Source organism: Papio anubis, chromosome 14 (genome assembly GCF_008728515.1).
Source record: "Papio anubis isolate 15944 chromosome 14, Panubis1.0, whole genome shotgun sequence".
Lineage (NCBI taxonomy): Eukaryota > Metazoa > Chordata > Mammalia > Primates > Cercopithecidae > Papio > Papio anubis.
In genome coordinates this window covers 46,604,629-46,626,871 of record NC_044989.1, presented here as the reverse complement: position 1 = coordinate 46,626,871, position 22,243 = coordinate 46,604,629, and the positions used below count along the sequence as shown (strand labels likewise).

The 22,243-nt window shown below is 46.4% G+C and overlaps 1 protein-coding gene and 1 long non-coding RNA gene across 2 annotated transcripts in view; both read right to left on the bottom strand.

Annotated features, from left to right (window-relative positions):
- The window catches only part of EPAS1 (endothelial PAS domain protein 1), a 90,192-nt gene that overhangs the window by 24,544 nt on the left and 43,405 nt on the right, over nucleotides 1-22,243 (bottom strand). Inside the window, exons 2-6 of the mRNA XM_021925252.2 lie at nucleotides 14,775-14,965; nucleotides 5,463-5,614; nucleotides 4,967-5,051; nucleotides 1,035-1,153; nucleotides 703-908 (exon numbers count right to left, since the gene is read on the bottom strand). Coding sequence (XP_021780944.1) covers nucleotides 703-908; nucleotides 1,035-1,153; nucleotides 4,967-5,051; nucleotides 5,463-5,614; nucleotides 14,775-14,965 — 753 coding nt within the window. The remainder of the gene's footprint in view (nucleotides 1-702; nucleotides 909-1,034; nucleotides 1,154-4,966; nucleotides 5,052-5,462; nucleotides 5,615-14,774; nucleotides 14,966-22,243) is intronic.
- LOC110741131 lies at nucleotides 11,100-14,768 on the bottom strand. Its single transcript, XR_002516877.2, has 2 exons — nucleotides 13,883-14,768; nucleotides 11,100-11,389 (listed from the first exon to the last, which is right to left on the bottom strand). It is a non-coding gene; the product is annotated as an uncharacterized LOC110741131 (long non-coding RNA).

Sequence of the window (22,243 nt, the reverse complement as noted above, 5' to 3'; positions counted from 1 at the left end):
TTACATAAGCAGTCTTAGGCATTCTTTCAACAACTCTAATAAAGGTGATAATAAGAGCTAACACTGAACATTTATTACTAAATTTGAACCTAGGCCATCTAGACCCGAAGCCCATGCTCTTAATCACTACTGTGACTGCCAAGAGACACTGGGCCTGACACTGGGGGTTTAGCGTCCAGCTTAGCTACCTTCATCTTAGCCTTCAAAATGGCTGAACAACGGCCAGAATGGAGTTGCATGCAGGAAGGAATAAGGCAGAGGGAAAGGCTCAGTCAGTAATGGAAGAGGGTCAGTCTCCAGGGCAGAAGCTGATGCTCCTTACTGGCCTCTAAAGCAGGAGTACAGATGGAAGTCTCTAGACTCTTCTCTTTCTCCTGGGTCAGAAGACCACCTTGAGAATTTCCTCAGGAGCCTGATACATGTATGGAGAAATATGTTCACACCACAATGATGAGAAGAGTTGCATACCAGGAAAGCTCTGCAGATGGACCCTGTAACTCTGTCCATGGGAGACCACCAAATACAGTACCAGGAACCTCTGAGGGGCACTGATGCAATGAAACAGTGGCACAGGTCCATGAACATGGCACCCGGCAATACCACATCTATGTCTAGTTCCGTACCTTTAATACAGGCACAACTCCCCCCACACACAGGTAAGACCCATCTCTGCCCACAGCATACACACTTATGGCCCCCTACCTGTCATCACAGTAGGTGAACTTCATGTCCATGCTGTGGCGGCTCAGGAAGGTCTTGCTGTCCAGGGGAATGTCCATGTGGGATGGGTGCTGGATCGGTTCACACATGATGATGAGGCAGGACAGCAGGGGCTCCTTGTAGCCACACAGACTATTGTGAGGAGGGCAGTTGTTGTAGACTTTCACTTGGCCCGTGCAGTGCAAGACCTGAGATAGGCATGGAAGGATCAGACATGGGGCCGAGTGCTGGGGGTGGGGGTAGGGTCTTAGGCATCCCCCACACTGCCATCGCCTTACACCTGGGACTCCAACCCAGGCCTGATGTTGCCCTACCTTCCAGGTAGCTGACTTGAGGTTGACAGTACGGCCTCTGTTGGTGACCGTGCACTTCATCCTCATGAAGAAGTCCCGCTCTGTGGACATGTCTTTGCTTTTTTTCCCAAAACCAGAGCCTGAATGTGGAAGGATGGGAAGAACCAGCTGAAGTTAGTTTTGTATGGATATTCATGAGAGGGGCCCAGCTGCAGTTTTTCTTGGCAGCCTATTGTTTGTATTTTCCAAATATCTGCTCTCTTAGCACCTGTAGTCTGCCATCAACACTGAGCTCCATCATGGCCTGTGGACTAATGGTTCCCACTCTCCAGCTTATCTCCTCCACTGGAGCATTAACTCCCACAAGGTAGGAGCTGTTGCATCATTTGATTTCCCATTGCTTCTGAAACATGGTCAGTGGTGCCTTCAGAGCAACACTTCAGAGACAATGAGTGCATATCAGCCACTAACTCAGCAACCCTTTTCTGGGGCAAGGACCAGGTCCTTGCAGAAATTCCAAGGGACAATCTGGGTGAGGCCACAGTTACCCCAAGAGTGTAAGCCTCACAGGTTAGAAATGTCTCTCAGACACTCCCGTCTTTCCTTTATATAACCTGTCTCTCAGGAGGAATTTAACCCCTCCCGTACTCCATTTGCAAAATGCAATAGCTGTGTTCAGTATACCATGCCATTAGCTTTCTCCCTGAAGTGACATATGTATTAAGGCTCTAGAGAGACCTCTGGTAGGAATCTCCTTACAGTGGATTTGGTGAGCAAGTCCACTTTACAGATTAACTCAACCTGGATCATATCCTCTCTTTCAGCAAGAATTAAATAAATCACCAAGACCAGCAATATAGCTTCCTTCCTTATAGTTGCCAAACAGCCTACCCATTCAGAACCATTTTCCACTTTTTGTAAAACAAAGTAATGAATAGAGTGCCAGCTGAATCCCACTTGTCTATGTCCAAATCCTGCCTACACCACCATCTCTGGTTCCTACTTTCAAAGATATAATCCTGCCCCTACCCAGCATCATAGAACAATCTGGAGCCTTGTTTCAAATAGTCACACTCCTTCCTCCAGGAACAGTCACCAGCCCCTGCACTTAAACTTCCAGAGGACCTTGACTTGACTGACATATTCCTGAAGAGTTATGTGTCAAAGGAATTGTGGCACCCTTGAACAAAACTTCAACACCCTTAGGGGACCCCACTCAGTAAGAGACTGAATGGTGAATTTTTTTTAAAAAAGGAGAGAACATTCCTTCATCACGATTATAAAACCATTTCTCCCACACCAAATTATGATTCTTGCCATTTTAATTTTCAGAGGTGGGGTTAGCATATAATGAGATATACCTGTATCTTGGGATCTGGCCCCACCACCAGGACCAGACCAGTTGTTGGGTATGAGGGGGCTGGAGGGATTCATTTGTGGCTGTTGCTTGGGTATTACTGAGGCCTTTTAACTTGCTAACCTCTAGATTCTCCCCATGTTGACACTGGATCTTTCTTTTTTTTGAAATGGAGTCTCGCTCTGTCGCCAGGCTGGAGTTCAGTGGCATGATCTTGGCTCACTGCAACCTCTGCCTCCTGGGTTCAAGTGATTCTCCTGCCTCCACCTCCCAAGTAGCTGGGATTACAGGCATGTGCCACCACACCTAGCTAATTTTTCTATTTTTAGTAGAGACAGGGTTTCACCATGTTGGCCAGGATGGTCTCGATCTCTTGATCTCGTGATCCACCCACCTCAGCCTCCCAAAGTCCTGGGATTACAGGCGTGAGCCACCGTGCCCGGCCTTGATCATTCTTTCTAAACACTGCTCCACACAGATCACTCCACCCCTGCACAAAAACCTTCAATAGTTCCCCATTGTCTATGGAATAAAGTTCAAGGCCCTCCACCTGGCCTTCAAAACCTTCCACAATCTGCCTCATGGCTTTGTTTTCCTCTAGGAACTCACACTAACCCTTTAGGTCTACATTATGAGTCCATCCACAGGCTAGTACCTTCAGTGAAGACTTGCTGATTCATGAGTTTGATCCCAAGTCCTCAATATGCAGATCAAGAGATCTAAAGTTCTACTCAGATAATTAGAGGTCACTTGGCTGTGAATCATGGCACTTGAGAACTGAAAGGTCGTCGCCTTTGCCTAGTCCAATACCAGCAATTTGAAAAGACAGACTCTGAGGAACAGAGAAGTAGGGTACTTGCTTCTGGTCACAGACTCAAACTCAGACTATGGTCAGTGGTTGAACTGAGACTAAGAACCCAAAGGCCCAAGGGTTTCTGGAGTGGAGAAGAAATCAATCCTTGGTTTCCTCAGGCTTTCTCAGGCTTTAAGCACCTACCCATTCAGAACATGAATCTCTTTTTAGAGAAATTTAGAAAGTGTGGTAGCCCTTTCCCCATAGAACCAGACAAGACATTGAGCAGCCGATGGGGTGCTCTCTGCCAGTGTACTCTAGGACCCAGGTGGCCTAAGGCCTGCAGATGAGAGAGCAGAGGAGCTGGGTGAGGGAGCTGTGGCAGTGGTAGAAGAGGAGGTGGTTGTAATTCTGTACTTTGCAGGCTCAGTCTGTAACAGGGTGGAGGTGAGCCAATGAAGTATCTGCTTTTGCAGCATGTGTGGTAATAAGAGCCAAACCTTGTAGGCTTAGCCTCACTGCCTCTGTTATTCAGGTTGGACGAGCATAAGCCCCATGGCAGTGACAGGTGATATTATTAAAGAGGACATCTAGACATGCACAGAATCTGCCCAGACCAGTGACAGAATCTCAGGTTTGGAAGGGACCTTGACAGTCATTAAGCCCCACTTCTGCCCAAAGCTTCAGTCCTCTTAACAATGTCCCTATTCATGCCTTTGTTGAATGGCCACAGTTACGAGAGAGGAAGCTCCACTGCCATTGCAATGTGCTTTCTGCCTGTGTGGGTCCTCTCATCCACTGGCACCTGCTGGGTATCCCCATGGGTAAGGTCCTGTATGCTAGATCTTTTTAAATCTCTTCTCCGTCAAAACCTACCTGACCTATGTCTCATCAGGGTACCATTTCCTGTGGTAGCTCATCTCCAAAAGTAGCTCCAACAAGCCATGCCTTTTGACACTCATGGCTTTGTGTAGTTTCCTCCCACAATGAGCCAGGCCTGTCCTGTAACATGCTCTAACCAACAACATGGGGCAGAAGTGATGCTCTGCTAATTTGAGGACAAAACCTTGGGAAGGCCTGGCAACTTCCACCTTAGTGCTTCTCGGAGCCCTGAGCTGCCACATGTCTGGCTACCCTAGAGACACCGTATGCAGAGGGAGAGTCTCTGAGACTCCATGGAGTGAGAGAACAGTCCCATTGTCCCAGCATGCCAGCTGAATCCAGGGTTCCAGCCACCTGCCACAAGGTCCCAGACATGTGTGAGCTATCCTGATCACCCCAGCCTAGTCTGGCCCCCAGATGACTGCAGCCCCGCTGACATCACATGGAGTATAAGACCCACCCACTGAACCCACAGAACGCTGGGAGATAATCATCAAAGCCCTATGTTTTAGGTGGTTTGTTCCACAGCAATAGATAACTACAGTAGTTCCTATAAGCACTTTGGCACAGACTGGTTTCTCACTGGTTTGGGTGGTGTCATTTGGCAGAGATGCTTGACTCTTGGGTGATGAAACCTCCTAGAGACAGTGTCCTAACCCAAAGGAGTCCCCTAGTAGTGGGACACCAGGCACCATGCGGGGCCAGCAGGAGATACTTCTGAGTACCGGGTCCTCTCAATGCCCCAATCTCATCTCACAGGCTACACACTTAAACGGAGGGCCAGCCTAGCTAAATTTTTTAAGGACATCCATTTTTCCTGCATTGCAAGGCCATGAGCTATCTCCCTTATACTTGTAGACAAAGGGGAAGCAGATTCCCACCCAGTGGGGGCAAGAAGGAAATAAACACAATTAAGGATACCATTTTTGAGACTCAGGTTCTCACGAATCTCCTCGTGGTCACAGGGATGAGTGAAGTCAAAGATACTATGTCCTGTTAGCTCCACCTGTTTCAAAAACAAGGTTAGGCATCATTATTCCTAACAGTGAAGTAAAAGACTCCAAGAGGAAGCTGAGCCACCTTCCAGATTTGGAGGCAGGGAGGAGATTGAATTGGGTTTTCTCATAATCCCAGTCCAGTTCAGGTCCACAGACAGAAAGATGTAATGGGGGATTACTGATGACAGAGTCTGTTAATGAGTCAGTAGAGAGCTGTCTGCCAGGATGGACATAAGCAAAGCCAAACCCAATGCTTGGGGGTGGGACTGTGGCCTGAGGCATGTGGCCTGAGGTCAGCGAGGGTCACAGTGGCCATTTACAGGGAAAGGTCAAGTGGGATTGTGGCTAGCACCTTCTACTCATTTCTACCCCCAAATGGAAACATTTCTTCTTTTGAAAGAGATAGAGGAGGGTGTCACCTGTGTAAGTCCCATGAACTTGCTGATGTTTTCTGACAGAAAGATCATGTCGCCATCTTGGGTCACCACGGCAATGAAACCCTCCAAGGCTTTCAGGTACAAGTTGTCCATCTGCTGGTCAGCTTCAGCTTCAGACTCATTTTCAGAGCAAACTGGAAAGAGAGGGGGGTGGGACAGTTACATGAATGTGGAGTGAAAACAGATGTGACTGGCACAGATAGGCATTTGCCAGGGATGGCGCAAAGGCATCGGGTGGACTCTTCTGGAAACGCGCACTGCCGACCATCTGAATGTCTGCCCCAGCCCGGCAGCAGGCACTGGATGAGCACCACTGCACAGAGGACACCCTGACAGGGGCTGTGAGGACGGTGTGCTTGTTGTGACAACAGTACTTCTGGCACTAGTAACGGGAGCAGTAGGAGCTGCTGTGTGAGTGGTTCGGGGTGGAAGTTTTCCCAGGCTGCCCCCAGCAACCACCTGTACAGCCTGTAGACTCGGCTCTTGTCCCAGACCAAAAACACCTCTTGGGCCCCAGGTCTTTGGTGGTTATACACAGACCACCGACTTCATTTCAGCCCTTTTCTCCTAGTTCATTATTTATCTCCAAAGACATTTACTTATGAAAATTTGTATTTATCCAGTGCAAACATCAATCAAAGTATGCCTGAATATAACGGTACTCATAGAAGCAGGAACAAATTTTAGCTGCTAATATATACTGCAATCACAACATGAAAGGTACTGCACTAAGCATGCTATGTAATCTTCACAGTGACCTACGAGGTAGATACTATTCTTAATCTCATTTTACAGATGAAGTGTACAGAGGTTAAGCCATTTGTCCGAAGGTATAAAGATTGCAAAGTTAGCAAGCTTTGACAGCTGAATCCAGAAGCCACACTCAACCATTCATAGGCTTTGGAGTTAAACACAGGTTCTCTTCCTAGATCACCCTCCTATTAGGCTATGACTCTGAATAAGGAACAACCTCTCTGGATATCACTTTCCTCATCAGCTAAATGGGAATAACAATTTCCACCTCTGAATTGTAAGGATTAGATAAGTATGTAAAGTGCCTAAAACTGTAACAACAGTAAATTCTTTCTTCTTTCTGCTCCAAGACATGCACTACCCTCAAATTGCTCAGATCCCGGGTGAGGAATATATAGCACTCAGAGATGCAAAGCTAAGTAAAAGTTCAAGGGTGTCATAGCTGGGCTTCCAAGGAAAAGTGTAGATGGGACGAGCTCTAAGGGTCAGAGGACGAGGGGGTCACTTTGGGGTGATCACAGACAACTGTTCCAAAGAAGATTTGCAGAGACTTAGAAAAACAGATTTCACTCTGTGGAATGAAAGAAGGGCCTTCTGAACCAGATGGGATTGTGTGAGCACTGGAAAACCCCTGGAGCAAGCTCCCTCCTAGACTGAAGAGAGGCCCATCTGGCTCAAGAGGAGAATCCATCTTCCAGTCTCAGAGATTGGGCTGGTGAGACAGGCCCAGTGTCCTGGAGGGGCCTCACGTGTCAAGCAAATGTGATCAGAGGAGTGCATCTCAAAGCACTGCTTTGGGGAGATTAGTCTGGCAATGGCATACAGTGTGGTTTGGAGAGAGTGAAGCCCAGAGGTGCAAAACAGAGTGAGCAGGCAACTGCATTCTCAGCAGGCTGTACAGGTGGTTGCTGGGTGCAGCCTGGGAAAACTTCCACCCCGAACCACCCACACTTTGAGTATCCTCGCCTGTCTAGTATACCTCTGCTATCTGAAAAATACAGACTCGGCTCTTGTCCCAGACCAAAAAAACCTCATAGGCTCCAGGTCTCTGGTTGTTATACACAGACCACAGACTTTATTTCAGCCCACTTCTCCTAGTTCATTATTTAACTCCAAAGAATTTACTTATGAAAATTTGTATTTATCCAGTGCAAACATCAATCAAAGTATGCCTCACTTGATTTACAGAACGAGGAGATTAGAGAATAATTTGTCACTTGCAAATATTAATATTCACTTAACTAAAAGGAGTCTTTCAAATGGAGACTATTCTAAGGAATGCAAAATGCAATTCAATGTATGGGCCACTTGGCCAGGGACACATCAATGCTGTGAAATGTCGTTGAAGGGCCTTTCTGCAAGGGCACTGGATTTCTCTTTTATCTTTTTCCTCGAGCCTCTAAATTTAAGCTTTGGGTTACCTGCCGTTATTCCTCAAGAAGAACAAATCCACATTACAAGATCTTCCTACCAAGAGGCTTCAGTGGAGGCACAGGGGACCAGCTACCTTTCAGGACACAGGATGAGAGAACATGCTGGAGTCACAGATGCCTTCTGCACAGCATCACAGTGGGTCCTGTCCAGGGATGGGCAAGCCTTCAGAGCCAAGAGTTGGGCTGTACAGAGTAAGGCCCCGTGGCTTTCCCTCTGTTTTGCTAAAATGGTGAAACAAAATTAGGGAAATTCTTTCCTCTCTACACCCTGTTTCAGGTGGGTAGCCTGGAGAAAGGAGAACCACAGGTCATGGGAATGGCCTTATACCATACATAGACACACACCTGATCCCTGCTTGGGGTTTCTGCTGATACACCTGTTCTTTGCCAGCTGACCAGCCCGCTGAAGTGATGATGAACCAATGTCCCAGGTGTGGGTGATGCCACTGTGAATGTTAGCTTTCCCAGCTAAAATCTTCTTTTGAGTGGGGGCTTTAGGGGAGAAAATGACTTAACTCAGGGCTTTCAAATTTGAGTATGCATCAGAATCATCTATAGGCCAGGCTAAAAGAAAAATGTCTGGGACCAGGACTGCTACATAATTTGTGTGGCCCAGTGCAAAATAAAAATGCGAGACCTCTCATTGGAAAAATTAAACCAAGCCTGAGAACCTTCTCAGTGTGGCGCCCTCTAAGACCGCCTGTGCTGCATGCCCATGAAGCTGGCCCTGGATGAGCCCCTGCTGGGTTCCTGGTTCAGTAGGTCTTTAGTGGGAACTGAATCTGTTCGTTCTAAAAAGCTCACAGGTGATGCTGACCCTTCTACTCATAGGACCATATGCTGAGAGCTACTGCCTCAACTCAAAGGTCCTATGAGTGACCTTATTTAGCCTGTGTTGGCAGGTGGTGACTTATTTTGGAGATGAGTGAGGAGAGGTTTTCAGCGCCACTTCAATCACACCAGATAGGTGACCACCTTCTATAGATACACAGAGGCCAACCCTGTGGTTTCTAGCCAACTGAGAAGATATTTTCTCTTCAATTTCTTTGATCTCAGTGGTAATGCTGACTTCAAAATCTGGAGTAATCCCAAGACAACCCTATTTGGGTTAACTAGTCCCAGAGGAAATAGTCCTGCTTAAAATTTCCTGTTTTTAACGGTTCCAACACAGCCAAACTGGTTTCCACCCATGCCCAGTGCATTTGCTTCCAGGAGGTGGCAAAATTGGCTACAGCAGCTTCGGGTCAGCTGGCCTCTGGGAGGGAGAGGGGCAATCTAGGGCCACGAAGGGAAACAGAATGTCTTGGGACTAAGGTCACAATGGCTGGAGGAGCAGGAAGCCACCAGGTTGGCCTCAGGAACCCTGCAACGGCAGGGCTGGGGCAGGGTCTCTTCCCTCTGTGGAACTATTTGCCCTCAGCACCTGCTTATTCTCCTGGGAGCTTCTGAAGGAATCTGGCCAGGTCACTCCCAGCTTGCAGCTGAGAATGAAAGCTGTGGAGCCAGGAGGTAGACCCTCACCCTGGAGGCATCTCAAAGCATTGCTTTGGGGGATTAGTCACTCTGGAGGCTCATGTCACAAATTGGCTGAAGACCCCTCTGCCCCTTCCCCTATGAACATTGTGTCTTCCCTGATGTACCATTAATATCCTGCTCAGTGTTAGGGACATGGAAAAATGCACTCATTCCCTACACCATTATGAAGTTTCTACTGTGTTCATGTCTGCTTTATGCTAGTCACAAGGTAATCTGTCCACAAGTGTCACTTACTCTGTGCTCAGTCCTGTCCTGAAGAGAATCAGGGATACTGAAAGGTGTAAGAGCAATCCCCTCAGAATCGACAGACTGGTGGGGAAGACAGAGATAAACTGCTGTAAGGTGATGCAATAACCCAGCATCAACTCTTGGTCAGAACAAAGTGAGGAGCCCAGAGTAGGTGCTCAATAAGCCACCAACTGGGTCTGTAAATCATCCTGGGCTCTAGATCTCAGTTACTTGCTTCCGAGGACCCTGCAGGGTTTGACCCCAAAGATGAGAGATGGGTCATTAAAACCAGAGGTGCTCTGCTGAGACGGCGCATGCCCATCCTGGGGAGCATAACAAGATTCTTTAATGCTAAAAATAGCACCAGTAAACAGGCTTTGATGACTCCCCACAGCCAGGATATGCGCGGGCTGAGGTTTTGGAGCACTTTTTCCGGAGCATCGCTCATTTCCTTCAAGCAGCACCGCCCATGTGGGGTGGGACTTCCTGGGCAGCAGGGGCTGTGCATTGGGAGAGAGCAGGCAGAGTGGCAGAGCAGAGCCTCCTGAGTGGTCTCAGAGACCAGGCTGCCCCACGGTGCTGCTGGTCAGAATACTGGCTGCAATTTTATTCGACCAAGGTCACTTTACCTCTTGTTTCCTACTCCGAGAAGTTCCAGCACTGCTCTGACTGTTCTCAAAGCCATTCTGATGGGGTCTTCCTGGTTCAGACGTGCTTGGCAGTCACCACTTTGTGACCACCACAGGGGCCTTCCTTCTAAGGCTCTGCCTAAACCGATTCCTCCCCTCCAGCTGACCCACAGCCTGACCCCCAATCCCCGCCCTCCCGGATGTGCAGACTGCAAGAGCAGTGCCAGTCAAACTATAGGGAAATCATTCTGGGATTGCTTACTGGAGCCTTAGCCATACCTTTAAATGCCACCATTAGCAGGCCTGGGCTTCTCTGATGCCTTTGACAGAAGGCACTGTGTTCTTCCTGATCTTCCTGGGCTCCCTGGAAGTCCTGAAAGTCCACTAGGAGAGATTCATGCCTTTGTTCTTTGCATATATCTTACTATCCTATCTTGCCTCTCTGCATTACCCTCCATAAGATGTAGTACAGGACTGGGTTCAGCAAACATCTATTGACTGAGCAGACTTTTTAGTTTAAGTTAAAGGAATGATCTGAACAAAGTCAGTATCTCTAGAAGAGATTGTATATTAGCTGTTCTCACCCATTAACATCCTCACATGAATCAGCTTATTGAGCTCTTTCCAAACAGGACAGAAAAAGGCCTTGATTTGGAGTAGGTGGGACAAAGGGGTGGAGGTAGGGGTGAAAGCCTGGGAACAGAAGTCTGAAAGTGGGGTATGAGAGGGTACCAGAACATGTATCTGCCTGCACAGTTCTTTCTTTGTCCCACTTTTCCTGCATGGGAAGGTCATATCAAGCCTTAAAAACTTTAAAATCACATTTTAGTATCTTTCCCTTAGTAGTCTACAGATCAGGAAAACAACCTCTTGTTATAACTGATGTCTTTGCTAAGCAAATGATGAATCCATAATGCAACTGACACTTCTCCTTAGAAACCTTGCTTCATGCTGATCTCCAGCTCCATGGAAAATGAATTTGACTTCATCATGCATGAGTTTGGGCAAGCCCAAAATTTAATTTTACAATGAAAAGCAAATTTTGTATATTCACTGCGGTTTAATGCCCTCAGAATGCAGAGTTGACCCTGATTCGCTCATGGTTTGTGGGGCTCATCTTGAAAGAGGATTTAAGACAATCAAGTGGCATTTCCACCGATGTTCCTGTAAGAGTGTGTTCTGTCCTCAGCCCAGCGTGGAAGCTAATATCATAAAGCTATTGTTTCAGTTTGCTTCCTGTGATATGAATCTCAATCGGCAGCCCAGACCCACAGCCTGAATTTCTCAATGTTGAGGTTTCCTCTCCAACATTCCCACACAGAACAGCCTACTGTGAAAATCAAAGGGAAACATGTTACTAAGTAAAGAGAAACTTTTCTAAAGAAAAACCTGGTATTTTTTAGCCTTTTGAACTTTGAGGTATGCAACCAGCTATTTCCTATTATAAAGTGAGCCAAAATTGGTACTCACCTTTGTTAGAAATGCTTAAATAATGAATGTGTGGGTTGTTTTGCCTTGGAAAAGCTTGACAACTCTGCATTTTGATAGAAATTGCTAGAAGGTAGGTTACAGGATAGTAAGAATTTACATTGGGTTTTCTTTTACATCATTTCTCCAGAAGCCTATATTTAATATAAATCAATATATTTGTTTATAATAATTTTTATTTCTAAGCTGTAACTTATTGAGACCTTAATATGTGGCAGGCTAGAGGATAAGGCCTTTTATATCTATTATCTCAATCCTCAAATAACATTGCAGGGTAAGCACCATTATTCCCTTTGTGCAGATGAGAAAACTAAAGCTCAAAGAGAAATTTTTACAACATTCCAGAGAAAGAAAGCAGCCAAACTAAGATTCCAGTGCAGGTCTATCTGCCCACGAATCCTGTACTCTTCTTCATGATGCTACATGTGTTGGAAAAGCAAAATACGATTTAGAAAGAAAAAGATCTTGTCTCACAATTTCTGAAAGTAATTCAACAATCAGTCTAGAGAATGCGTAGCAGAAGTCTAAGAGAGAAGTCAGAGAAAAGCGGGTGCTGAGAAACCATCTCCTCCTCCCTGGTCTGTGCTCGTTCGGTGAGAACTTCTCCTTCAAGGACACCAGGACCACATGGCCAAAAGTAGAAACTTTTTATCCCTTTCCTTCATTTCTTTCCTTGGGACAGAGAGGACCAGAGCTGACAGGCTAAGGGCTCTAGCTGGTATAGGGCCAAGCCCAGCCAGAGGGCAGGCAAGTTGGGTCCACAACTTTCAACAGGCTCCTGAGATGGGACAGATAAGGGATGTCCCAGTGTGGCCACTCTGGTCCTATCTCTGTGGGTGTGTTTAGCACACAGGGGTTCTCATCAGCACACGAGGGCTCACACCAGCACACACACGGGTAGATGTGCTCAGAGAGCCCAGCCTAACTCCTGGCCTTCTCCAGGCCAACCTTTGAACCACTGAGACAGACAGCCAGGCCCAGGAGGGCAAGCATGGAAAACGAAGCCCTGCACTAGGGGGAAGGACAGGAATAATTCTCTGAATGTGTGAGGACCTCCTCCCCATCACACTGGCCCCCAGCTGCCTCTGTTGACCTTCATTCCCCTACCTTCTCCCTTCCCCCACATCCCACACCCCAGCCCTTGTCAACATCTTTGTCAACATCTTAGCCTGACCAGGTTTACAAAATGCTCTTGCCGTCCCATGTCTGTTTTCCCATGGACCAAAATTCAAAAGGACTTGAATTCCAGGTGCAGGTTCACCATGTGCTAAATGTGTGACTTTGAGCAATATTAACCTGTCTGTCCTTCACTTATCTGTGTAACAAGGAGAAACACTCAACGAGTCCAAATTTAGTCAGAGGCGTTCTACAATTAATATACAGGTTGACTGTCCCTAATCTGAAAATCTGAAATCTGAAATGCTCCAAAATCCAACACAACATTCAAAGGAAATGCTCATTGGAGCATTTCAAATTTCAGATTTTCAGGTTAGGGATGCTCAACTGATAAATACAGTGCAAATATTCCAAAATCTGAAAAAATTAAAAAATCAAAAATACTTCTGGTCCCAAGTATTTCGGATAAGGGATACTCAACCTGTATTACCCCTTCTGGGGCTTTGTGTTGGTGGAGGAATTGGAGTGGTGATGAAGGAAGCAATGATTAATCCAAAGGAATTAATGTCTAAGAGCAGAATCTCAAGTACCACAGCAGGAAAGCAGGGAAGAGGGGTCTCATTGTGGGGAAGGGGCCTTCATCCAGTCATGAAATCCTCCACTGTCTACTCTTTATATGTAAAGATGACTGCAACATTAGCTGACTTTGCCCTCAGTTATACAGGAAGACAAGCCTTTTTAAAGGGAGGGGTGCACAAATGCCCTGTGATGGAGTCTCCCGGCCTTTCTTATATCCAGCAATCCAACCCTTGCCAGGGCTCAGCCCACTGTTCTCTCTCGGCAGCATCTAGGCCCATGTATCTGCCATTGTCTTGCATTGTTCTTTGAAAGTATTTATAGACCCTATCTTCCCCCCTTGGCTCTCCTGCTCTTGTCTGCACATTTCGCCTCTTTACCTAGCCTTCCAACCCCAGGCCCACTGAACTGTCGTCCTATTTTCTGAAAGTCTGCCCCCCATATCCTTCCTGTACTCCAGGGACTAGAATAGTACATTCTGGTCTGGCCTCCCAGCCTCACACTGGATTCCCTCTTTCCCAGAATAGCCACTTCATAACAGGATGGCGGAATCCACCGTCTCCAAGGCACCAGGCTTACTCCGGAAAACTGAAAAACCACCACCACAGAACCCTCCCTCCCCGAGTGCCTCCCTCATGCTCACCCGTCAGACACTGTCCCCACCTGTGGCACCAGACCAGGCAGGGAGGAGCACAACATGCTGCCCAGCATCCTGACAGAACTGACACCCCTGACGAGAATGTCACATAGGATCTGAAACCAGAAGACTTCTCAGGACACCTGTTTCTGGTCCGGACGCATAGGAAATGGTTTCCTGAAGAATGTAACTGAGAAAAAGCAAATGCTGTGTGAACTGTGGAGTTGCAGAGGTACCAGGGACGGGAGAACCAGTTGTTTTCTGGGGAGGGGTGATGCTCTCGGCTGTCAGCTGTCAAGGACTCCCTAGTGTGAGTGAGCTCAGCCAGGCCAGGTGATTTACAGACATCATTTCAGTCCATTCTCACCGACAGCCTGGGCAAGAAGTACGTTTAACGCCATTTTATAGATGAGGAAACCAATGTTCAGAGAGACTAAATGATTTGCTTGGCCTAACTGGCTTCTCAGAGGGAAAAGATCATCTGGGCACGCCTACTTGCTGTTCTAGGGAAGGCACTGGAAGTTAAGGATAAGAAGGCATCCTACAGACTCAATCTAGTGTGGAGGATGGGTCTTACGGGCCAGATGGCAACAAACTGAGAAGTCAGCAAAAGCTGTCCTTGGTTCTCCCAGCCCGTGTTCTCCCCAGCCTCTGGGTGCCCGTGTTCTTCCCTGGTCCTGTCCCTGCCCTCCTCTCACGGCCGGATTCACAGTGAAGGTCACTGCTGGAAGAGAGATGTTTAACACAAAGGAATAAAGCACTCACAATGGTGATTCTGTGGGTGAAAGTTCTGTAGTGGGAAGACTTTCCAGCTCTGGTAGCAGAAGGGTCCCCTGCATATAGGAACATGCTGGTAAGGCTGGCATCTGCCCAGCCTAGGGGAGCCCGCTGGCCTTACCTGAGGAGAGGAGCTTGTGTGTTCGCAGGAAGCTGATCGCCAGTCGCATGATGGAGGCCTTGTCCAGATGGGAGCTCACGCTGTGGGGCAGAGGCAGCTCATGGGCCAGCTCGTAGAACACCTCCGTCTCCTTGCTCCGCCGGCACCGTGCGGCATCCCGGGACTTCTCCTTCCTCCTCTCCGAGCTACTCCTAAGTGGAGAAGAAGGGGTTAGTCCCGGTAAGGTTACTATCAGCCTATCATACCTCTGGCCAGGATATCCCCACGGCCCCAACCCACAGCGCAGCCACACTCCCCCACTGGACTGATCTGGGCTCACACCAGTCATCTGAGCCACACACAAGCTGCTTTGTATTGTTAGCTCTGCTTTTGTGTGTGTTGGTGTCTTTGCAACCAACGTCCTCCTCTTGCATGCCCTGTGAAGGCCAGAACAGGGCTTCACATGGGTGGAGTCTGGGCAAAGACTTGCTGATTAAATTAACTGTCAATGCCTGGGACCTGGCCCTGGATTATCTGGGGATAGGGGTGAATGTCCAGGGATGGAAAGAGAAGGATAAGGAAGCTATGATCAGTGGCTCAGATGGCTTTGTCAAGGGCTCTGGAGAACAAGATAAAAAACTGCTTTAAGGTTCTTTTTCTGCATAAGACACATTCAGAAAAAATTAAGAGTAGTACTGAAACCTAGATCCCGCTTCATATCAGAGAGTGATTTCCACAGTAAAAACTGAAAATACCATTAGAGTCCAAGAACAGTTAGCCAGACACCCAACAGTCTAGAGTACCAACGTGCATTCTGTCAAGGATTAAAAAGGAGTGGGCACAAACATTTTCTAAGCACTGCCAGCATAGGTTGCCAGGCTGTCTCAGCCGCATTCTCCTCTTTGCTGCAGGATGGAAGGAAAGATGACACGCACTGAAGCTTGCCTCTTTTCAGGAAGTCCTAAAGAAATCCTGGACTTTCTTATAAAGTCCATGGCAAGTTCTAACACAGGCAAATTTAAAAGCCAGAATGTTTAGATTGGAGTTCTAACTTCTCTGCTCGTTAGCTCTGTAAATAAATAATTTAAATTGCTTAGCCTCAGTCTCCTCATCTATAAAATGACAACAATAGTGCTTGCCCTACAGAGTTAATTGTGAGGACTAAATGTGATAATTTATTTAAAATCTTTAGCACTAAGCCTGTTCCACCAACTGTAAGCAATCGATGTTAGCTAATACTAATTAAAAAGATGGCCATGAAAAGGCAATCATGAGAGTTAAAAAGTTACAAAACAGTACAGGACAATTCTATTTTCATAGAAATGTATTATACATAATACTTCTATAACTTATATAGGAGAAAGGCTAGATGTATAATAACTACTATTATAGGTATCACAGAAATAGTTCTTACAAGTACTTTTTTTTTCATTATTATACTTTAAGTTCTAGGGTACATGTGCACAATGTGCAGGTTTGTTACATATGTATACATGTGCCATGTTGGTGTGCTGCACCCATTAACTCATCATTTACATTAGGTATATCTCCTAATGCTATCCCTCCGCCCCCCCTCCCCACAATAGGACCCGGTGTGTGATGTTCATCTTGGCTTATTTAAACTCACACAACTGCCTTGGAAGTAGGCATTATTATTATTATACCTAATTTACATATGAGGAAACTGCCCCATAGAGGCCAAGTAATTCACCTGTGGCCTCCAGCAGGTAAATGGGGAAGTTGGGCTTTGCACTGGGCAGGTGGGCCCCAGAATCATGGCACTTAACCACCAATGACTGTCCTGTCTCCTTCTACTCACAAATGTTAGCAGTTGCAGGGTAGTGAGGTTACAGGAAGTTTTTTTGGTTTTTGTTTTGCTTTATAGTGCTTATCTGTGTCTTCTTGTGTTTCTATAAATAACCTATATTGCATATTTAATAAAGAAACAAATCTGTTTTTTATTTTTTTAAAAGGCATCTAAGCCGGGCATGGTAGTATTTGAACCTGTAGTCCCAGGTACTTGGGAGGGTGAGATGGGAGGATCACCTGGGCCCAGGAGTTCAAGACCAGCCTGGGCAATATAGTGAGACCTCGTCTCTATAAAAATATAAATAAGATAAAATTAAAAAGTGTCCAGCGCGGTTCATAGGTTTCAAGGCCTCAATTCAGTTAGCTCCAGCTGGCTTGCTCTGTCCTGCCATCTGAGATTCCAGAGACTGCTCCTCCTTTTGTTTGGCTTTGCAGCCTGTTATTTGGACAGAAAATCTGTATTTTGGGATTCATGGAATGTGAACATGCCTCTCAAATCCCTCAAGATTTGGGGCAGAAGCACTGTTTTGATTTTACAACATGCTTCATTTAAAAAGACAGACTTTCCAGCTCTGTGGATGGATTAAGCATCATATACTTGGATTAAAGGACGAATTGTCCAACAGCTGTTGATGGGCAAGAAGAACCTTCAGAAAAATTGTGAAATGAGTGAAACTATTTTTCTTGTCCTCGCTCCCTTTTCTGCTTCCTTTACCTAATCCCTGTTTCCCTCTCTCCCTGACTTCCAACCCTCAGGACACCTACTCCTGCACCCTTCTTTCCCCACCTTCTCAGGAATTGCCCTGATTAGACCTTTAGTGGCAGTTTTTATACTAGTCCCTCCCATTTGCATTTTAATCCTGACCTGATTGTGGAGAAAAAGTTAAAGAATTGCATGTATTCTGGCACAGGAAAGGAAGATGGGAAGAGGGCAGGATGCTGAAACCACACATATCATGCCTTTGGGTCATGAGAGTCAGGTGAAAGATGCTGGATTTCATTCTCTAGCACTAACTCTTGGGCTCTCCAACAAAAGCATCATCAACACATAACCTCATCATCAGGGGCCAAGATAAGCCATCCTGAAGCAAAAGCAATCCCAGCACAGGCTATGGCATTAACGCCAATATCTGCACGCACAAGGCTTCCCTCTGCCATTGGCCCCTTCCTTGGAGTAGAAGAGGCAGAGAGGAAAAGCCAGGTAGGGAAAAGGCAATCTGGAGTCAATGCTCTGACAATGGTATCTGATATGTGAGTCTTGCTATAATTTTTGTGCCTAGTGCTATACCAAGAACCTTTCATATATTAGCTCATTATACTCTTCCTAACAACAAAATAAAGTAGGTATTGTTTACACAATTTAGAGATGTGGAAACTGAGGCTCAGACATAGTATGTCATGTGCCCAATGTCACAAAGCCAACGCCTACATAAGCCATTGAAGGCTTTGTAGTCAGTGAGCAGACACTTAGAAGTCCTGAAATACACAGGGGATTCCTATCTAATTCCATCCTTGCAACCAAGTGAGGTGGGCAACACAGGTGTTGTCACTGTTCCCCTTTCACAGATCTGAAAACAGACACTTGAGCAGGTATGTTACTTGCCTAGAGCAATCCAGCTAATCAGTGGCAGAGCTAGGGCTAGAACCCTGCTCTTCCTAGGCGGATACTCTTCTCACTGCTTAATGGTAGGAGATAGTGGCTTTAGCAAGAAATAAAGAAACAGCAACATCTTAACTTCCAGAAAAAAAAAGCTTGAGAATCTAAGGCAGCCTCTTGGTTCAAAAGTCAGGGAGGTGAGATGTCAGCTGAAACTAAAAGGACAAATAATAATACCTTTGCAGAAAGCACTTTTTCTTAACATGTGTTATCTCATTTGATTCTCACAACCCTGAGAGATAGAAACTATCATCCCCATTTAATAAATGAGGATGTGGAGATTTAGAGATATTAAATAATTTGCTAAAAACATTGTCTCAAACCTAGTTCTTCTGGGTCCAAGATCAAAAGTTTTTCCATTGGCAGCAAGGAAACTATCATTTACTGTACAACTTTGATGTTCCCAGTGCTGTGCTGATACTTTCCCACAACCTGGATGTTCACACATACTTTGAGAAGCAGAGGCTAAGACTTTTTTAAATACAGTGATAAAAATTTCATGAGGGGAGCCTCCTGTCTTTAAGCGAGCACCCATTCACCTTAGAAGAACACCTGGAATGTTAAGAGTAGGACTAAGAACTAGCATCAGAGTTCAGATGGGGTCGGAGGGGGAAGAAGGGACTCAGTGCTGTGGGCCTTAGCAGACACAGGTGCCAGTCACAGTAGTGCTCGGAATGTGGTAGAATCTTATCAGATGTGGCTCGGCAGTGCTCCATAAAAGCAGCAGGTCCAACCCTGCCGCAGTATCTATCTATGCCGCAGGTGAAGAACAAGCTGTTTCTGTTTGTTTTGGGTTTGGTTTTTTTCCCCTGGACATTTTAATATGCACAAATTTATAATTAGTCTCCCCGAGGTGGAAGCTCACATTCTGAAACATTTGATCCCAGCTGAAGTTAACAACCACTTAAGCCAGCCAGGCAGCCAGTCAAAAGATAAAACAATACTGAACGTCCTAAAATTGTCAGCAGAGATATGCTACAATTCATCCAGGATAAACCTCTTTGCCCAGAGCTTCGTTATCTTAAAAACATCTTCTTTTAGGTCACTGCTCCAAGCGTGGCTTAGGGATCCCTACTTAAGTCATGAATCTAAGGATGATCTGTTCTTGGTCAAGATGGCCTTGGTTCCTGACTTCCATACGAACATAGCCTGGAGTGAGGCCCCAAGATGTCTGTCACCAGTAACACCGAGGGGTTGGCTGCCTAATGAGCTAGACTTGTAGAGTGATTAGAACTCACATGCCTAATGCCTGTGGCCATTCAGGTATCAGAACAATATGCCTATTACCCTATAAGGTTAAATGGCTTAGAAACAGAATGGGTTTCAGCAGGTAGAGATGACAGAAGCTAATTAAGCCAGCTGGGATCAGTCTATTGGTTGGTGGTGAAATTCTAAGCTGGTGCCAATTTGCAAGAAGCTGAGAATGGAGGAAATAAAGGTCAAATGCTATTGGGAGAGGTCTAGTGACACTTCCATGAGGCTTGTGGCTGCTGTACAGGGGCTGTCTGATGGGAGAAACACACCCAGCTCCAGGTTCCAGAGATGAGGAAGAGTCACTGGTCCCCATACTTATTGGGGCAGAACCAAAGTCAGTGGTTCTCAGTTTTGCTGCTCACTGGAGTCACCAGAGGAACCTTAAAAAACAGATGCCTGGGCTCTACCCCCGAGATTCAGATTTAATGTCTCAGGTGCAGGCTGGGCAATGGGAGTTTTAAAAGCTCCCCATGTGTAGCCAGGGCTGAGGACCACAGTTCCAAAGCAGCCAGTTTTTAAAGGAAGGGTGGGTGGGGCAGATGGGGTTGGACTTAAATGTTTTTGGAGATGCAAACAGCTATGTCACCTTCTCAAAGAGTAGGAAGAAAAGGAAACACGTTTATTTAGCACTGGGGCCAGCTGCATTTAATAAACAGTCTCATTTGATCCTCACTTAAATGATGAAGTGTTATTGGCCCCATTTTTGCAGAGCAGTGGTTCTCAATTTTAGCCTGCATCAGAATCACCTGGAGGACTTATTAATACATAGATTTCTGGGCCTGTGATCATGTGTCTATGGAATACTGACACCGAGATCCACTTCCAAAACCTAACCACACTCTTTCCCTCTACCATGCACTGTGTCTAGCAAATTTGAAGTCACCATCACAAGCCAAATAGTTGTTTATCTAGGAGTTGGCGTGATCACCACTGTACCAGGCGCTATGGCTAATAGGAAGAGAGAGATGAAAGTAATGAGACATCTGAAATGGATGCCACACAGAAGGTGGCTACCCTTCAAAGAAGCCACCTTGGGAGAAGCCTGTAACTTTATGCTGGTGGGTGGCCATTGCTCTGTCTTTTGGGAAGTCTTTTTACAACTACAGAGCCACATAAGAAAATCAGTCACAACTCTTCAAAGGACACACTTCATTTCAAACCCTAAACAATATCCAGTTTACCACCCCGTTATTCACCGGACTTAGCTGTGGATGGATTGTGGTTGTCTGATAGGATAAAATGTGCCCTCAAAAGATAAGACTTTGCCACAATTGAAGGTATTGAAAAGAATGGTCTTGGCTCTGACGGCCATTCCAAAGGAGTGACAGAAATGTCTGAGATGCAGGCAGTGTTCCAGTGGTCAGTGTTCTAGATACATTCTGATGTCCAACGGCTGCAGTGATCAGTAGGGAAATCTACCACAAAGGGGAGGAAAGGTATCAGTGTTAGATAGTGAACACCGAAAATAGGCCAGACACAGTGACTCATGCCTATTAATCACAGCACTTTGGGAGGCTGAGGTAGGAGGACTGCTTGAGCCCAGGAGTTTGAGACCAGCTAGGCAACACAGAAAGACCCCATCTCTAAAAAAATTAGAAATTAGCTGGGCATGGTGGTACACACTGGTGGTCCCAGCTACTCAGGAGGCTGAGGCAGGAGGATCCCTTGACCTGGGAACTCGAGGCTACAGTGAGCCATGCACCACTGCACTCGAGCTCAGGTGACAGTGAGAACCCATCTCAAAGCAAAACAACAAAAAGTTACAAATTCAGAATAGAAAATATAAATTAGCAAATTCAGGAGGAGCTGGCCAGATCAGACAGACTTTGACAAGAGAAAAAAGGCATTAATATGCTTTAATATACACACCTCTCCTGAGGGGCATGGTCTCTATCCTGAAAGAGACCACAGACCATCTGGGAGATAAGACTAATAATCCAGACTAGTATATCAAAAGTCTACAAGAGGGGACAAAGAAGAGACTGGAGTGGCTGAAACAGGGACAAATGCTTTCACTTGCCACTTCCCTGAAAGAGGAATCCTGGAAAGCGTCTCATACCTCAGCCTCCCAACCTCCCCTCCGCTGGGGCTGAGCCTCCAGCTCTCTGACCTACTCTGACGGTCTGTGTCCCTGGAGCAGAGGGCCTGGACTGCATTCAGAGCTGACAGTAATGTCTGGGGCTCACCCAGCGTGGCCCTCTAATGGTCAATTCTGCTTGGGCTGACTGGAGATACTTATCTTCTGGCCTTCTCAGCCCCAGGCAGCCTTATAGAAGAGAGCAGCAGATTCAATTACGAAGCAGCCCATCTGGGGCTCCAGATAACCCAGCTCCTTACGTAACCGGAGGACACGTGGACTCCCCAGCCCAGCTGGGAAAAGCTGTGCATACACAAGAATAATCATAATGAACTGTCCCTGTGCTGGGCTTCCTCAAGCCCAAGCCTTAGTGGGTGCCAAGGTCTGAATGTTTATGTCCCCTCAAAATACTTGTGTTGAAATCCCCACTCCCAATGTGATGGTATTTGAAGGTGGAACCGTTGGGAGGTGATTAAGTCATGACAGTGAAGTCCTCGTGAATGGGATTAGTGCACTTGTAAAGGAGGCCCAGGGGAACGCTCTCACCCCTTCCACCATGTGGAGACACAGCTATGAACCAGAAAGTGGGCCCTTACGAGACACTGAATCTGCCGGCACCCGGATAGTGGACTTCCTGGCAGCCAGAACCATGAGAAATGAAACTCTGTTGTTTATAAGCCACTCAGTTTATGG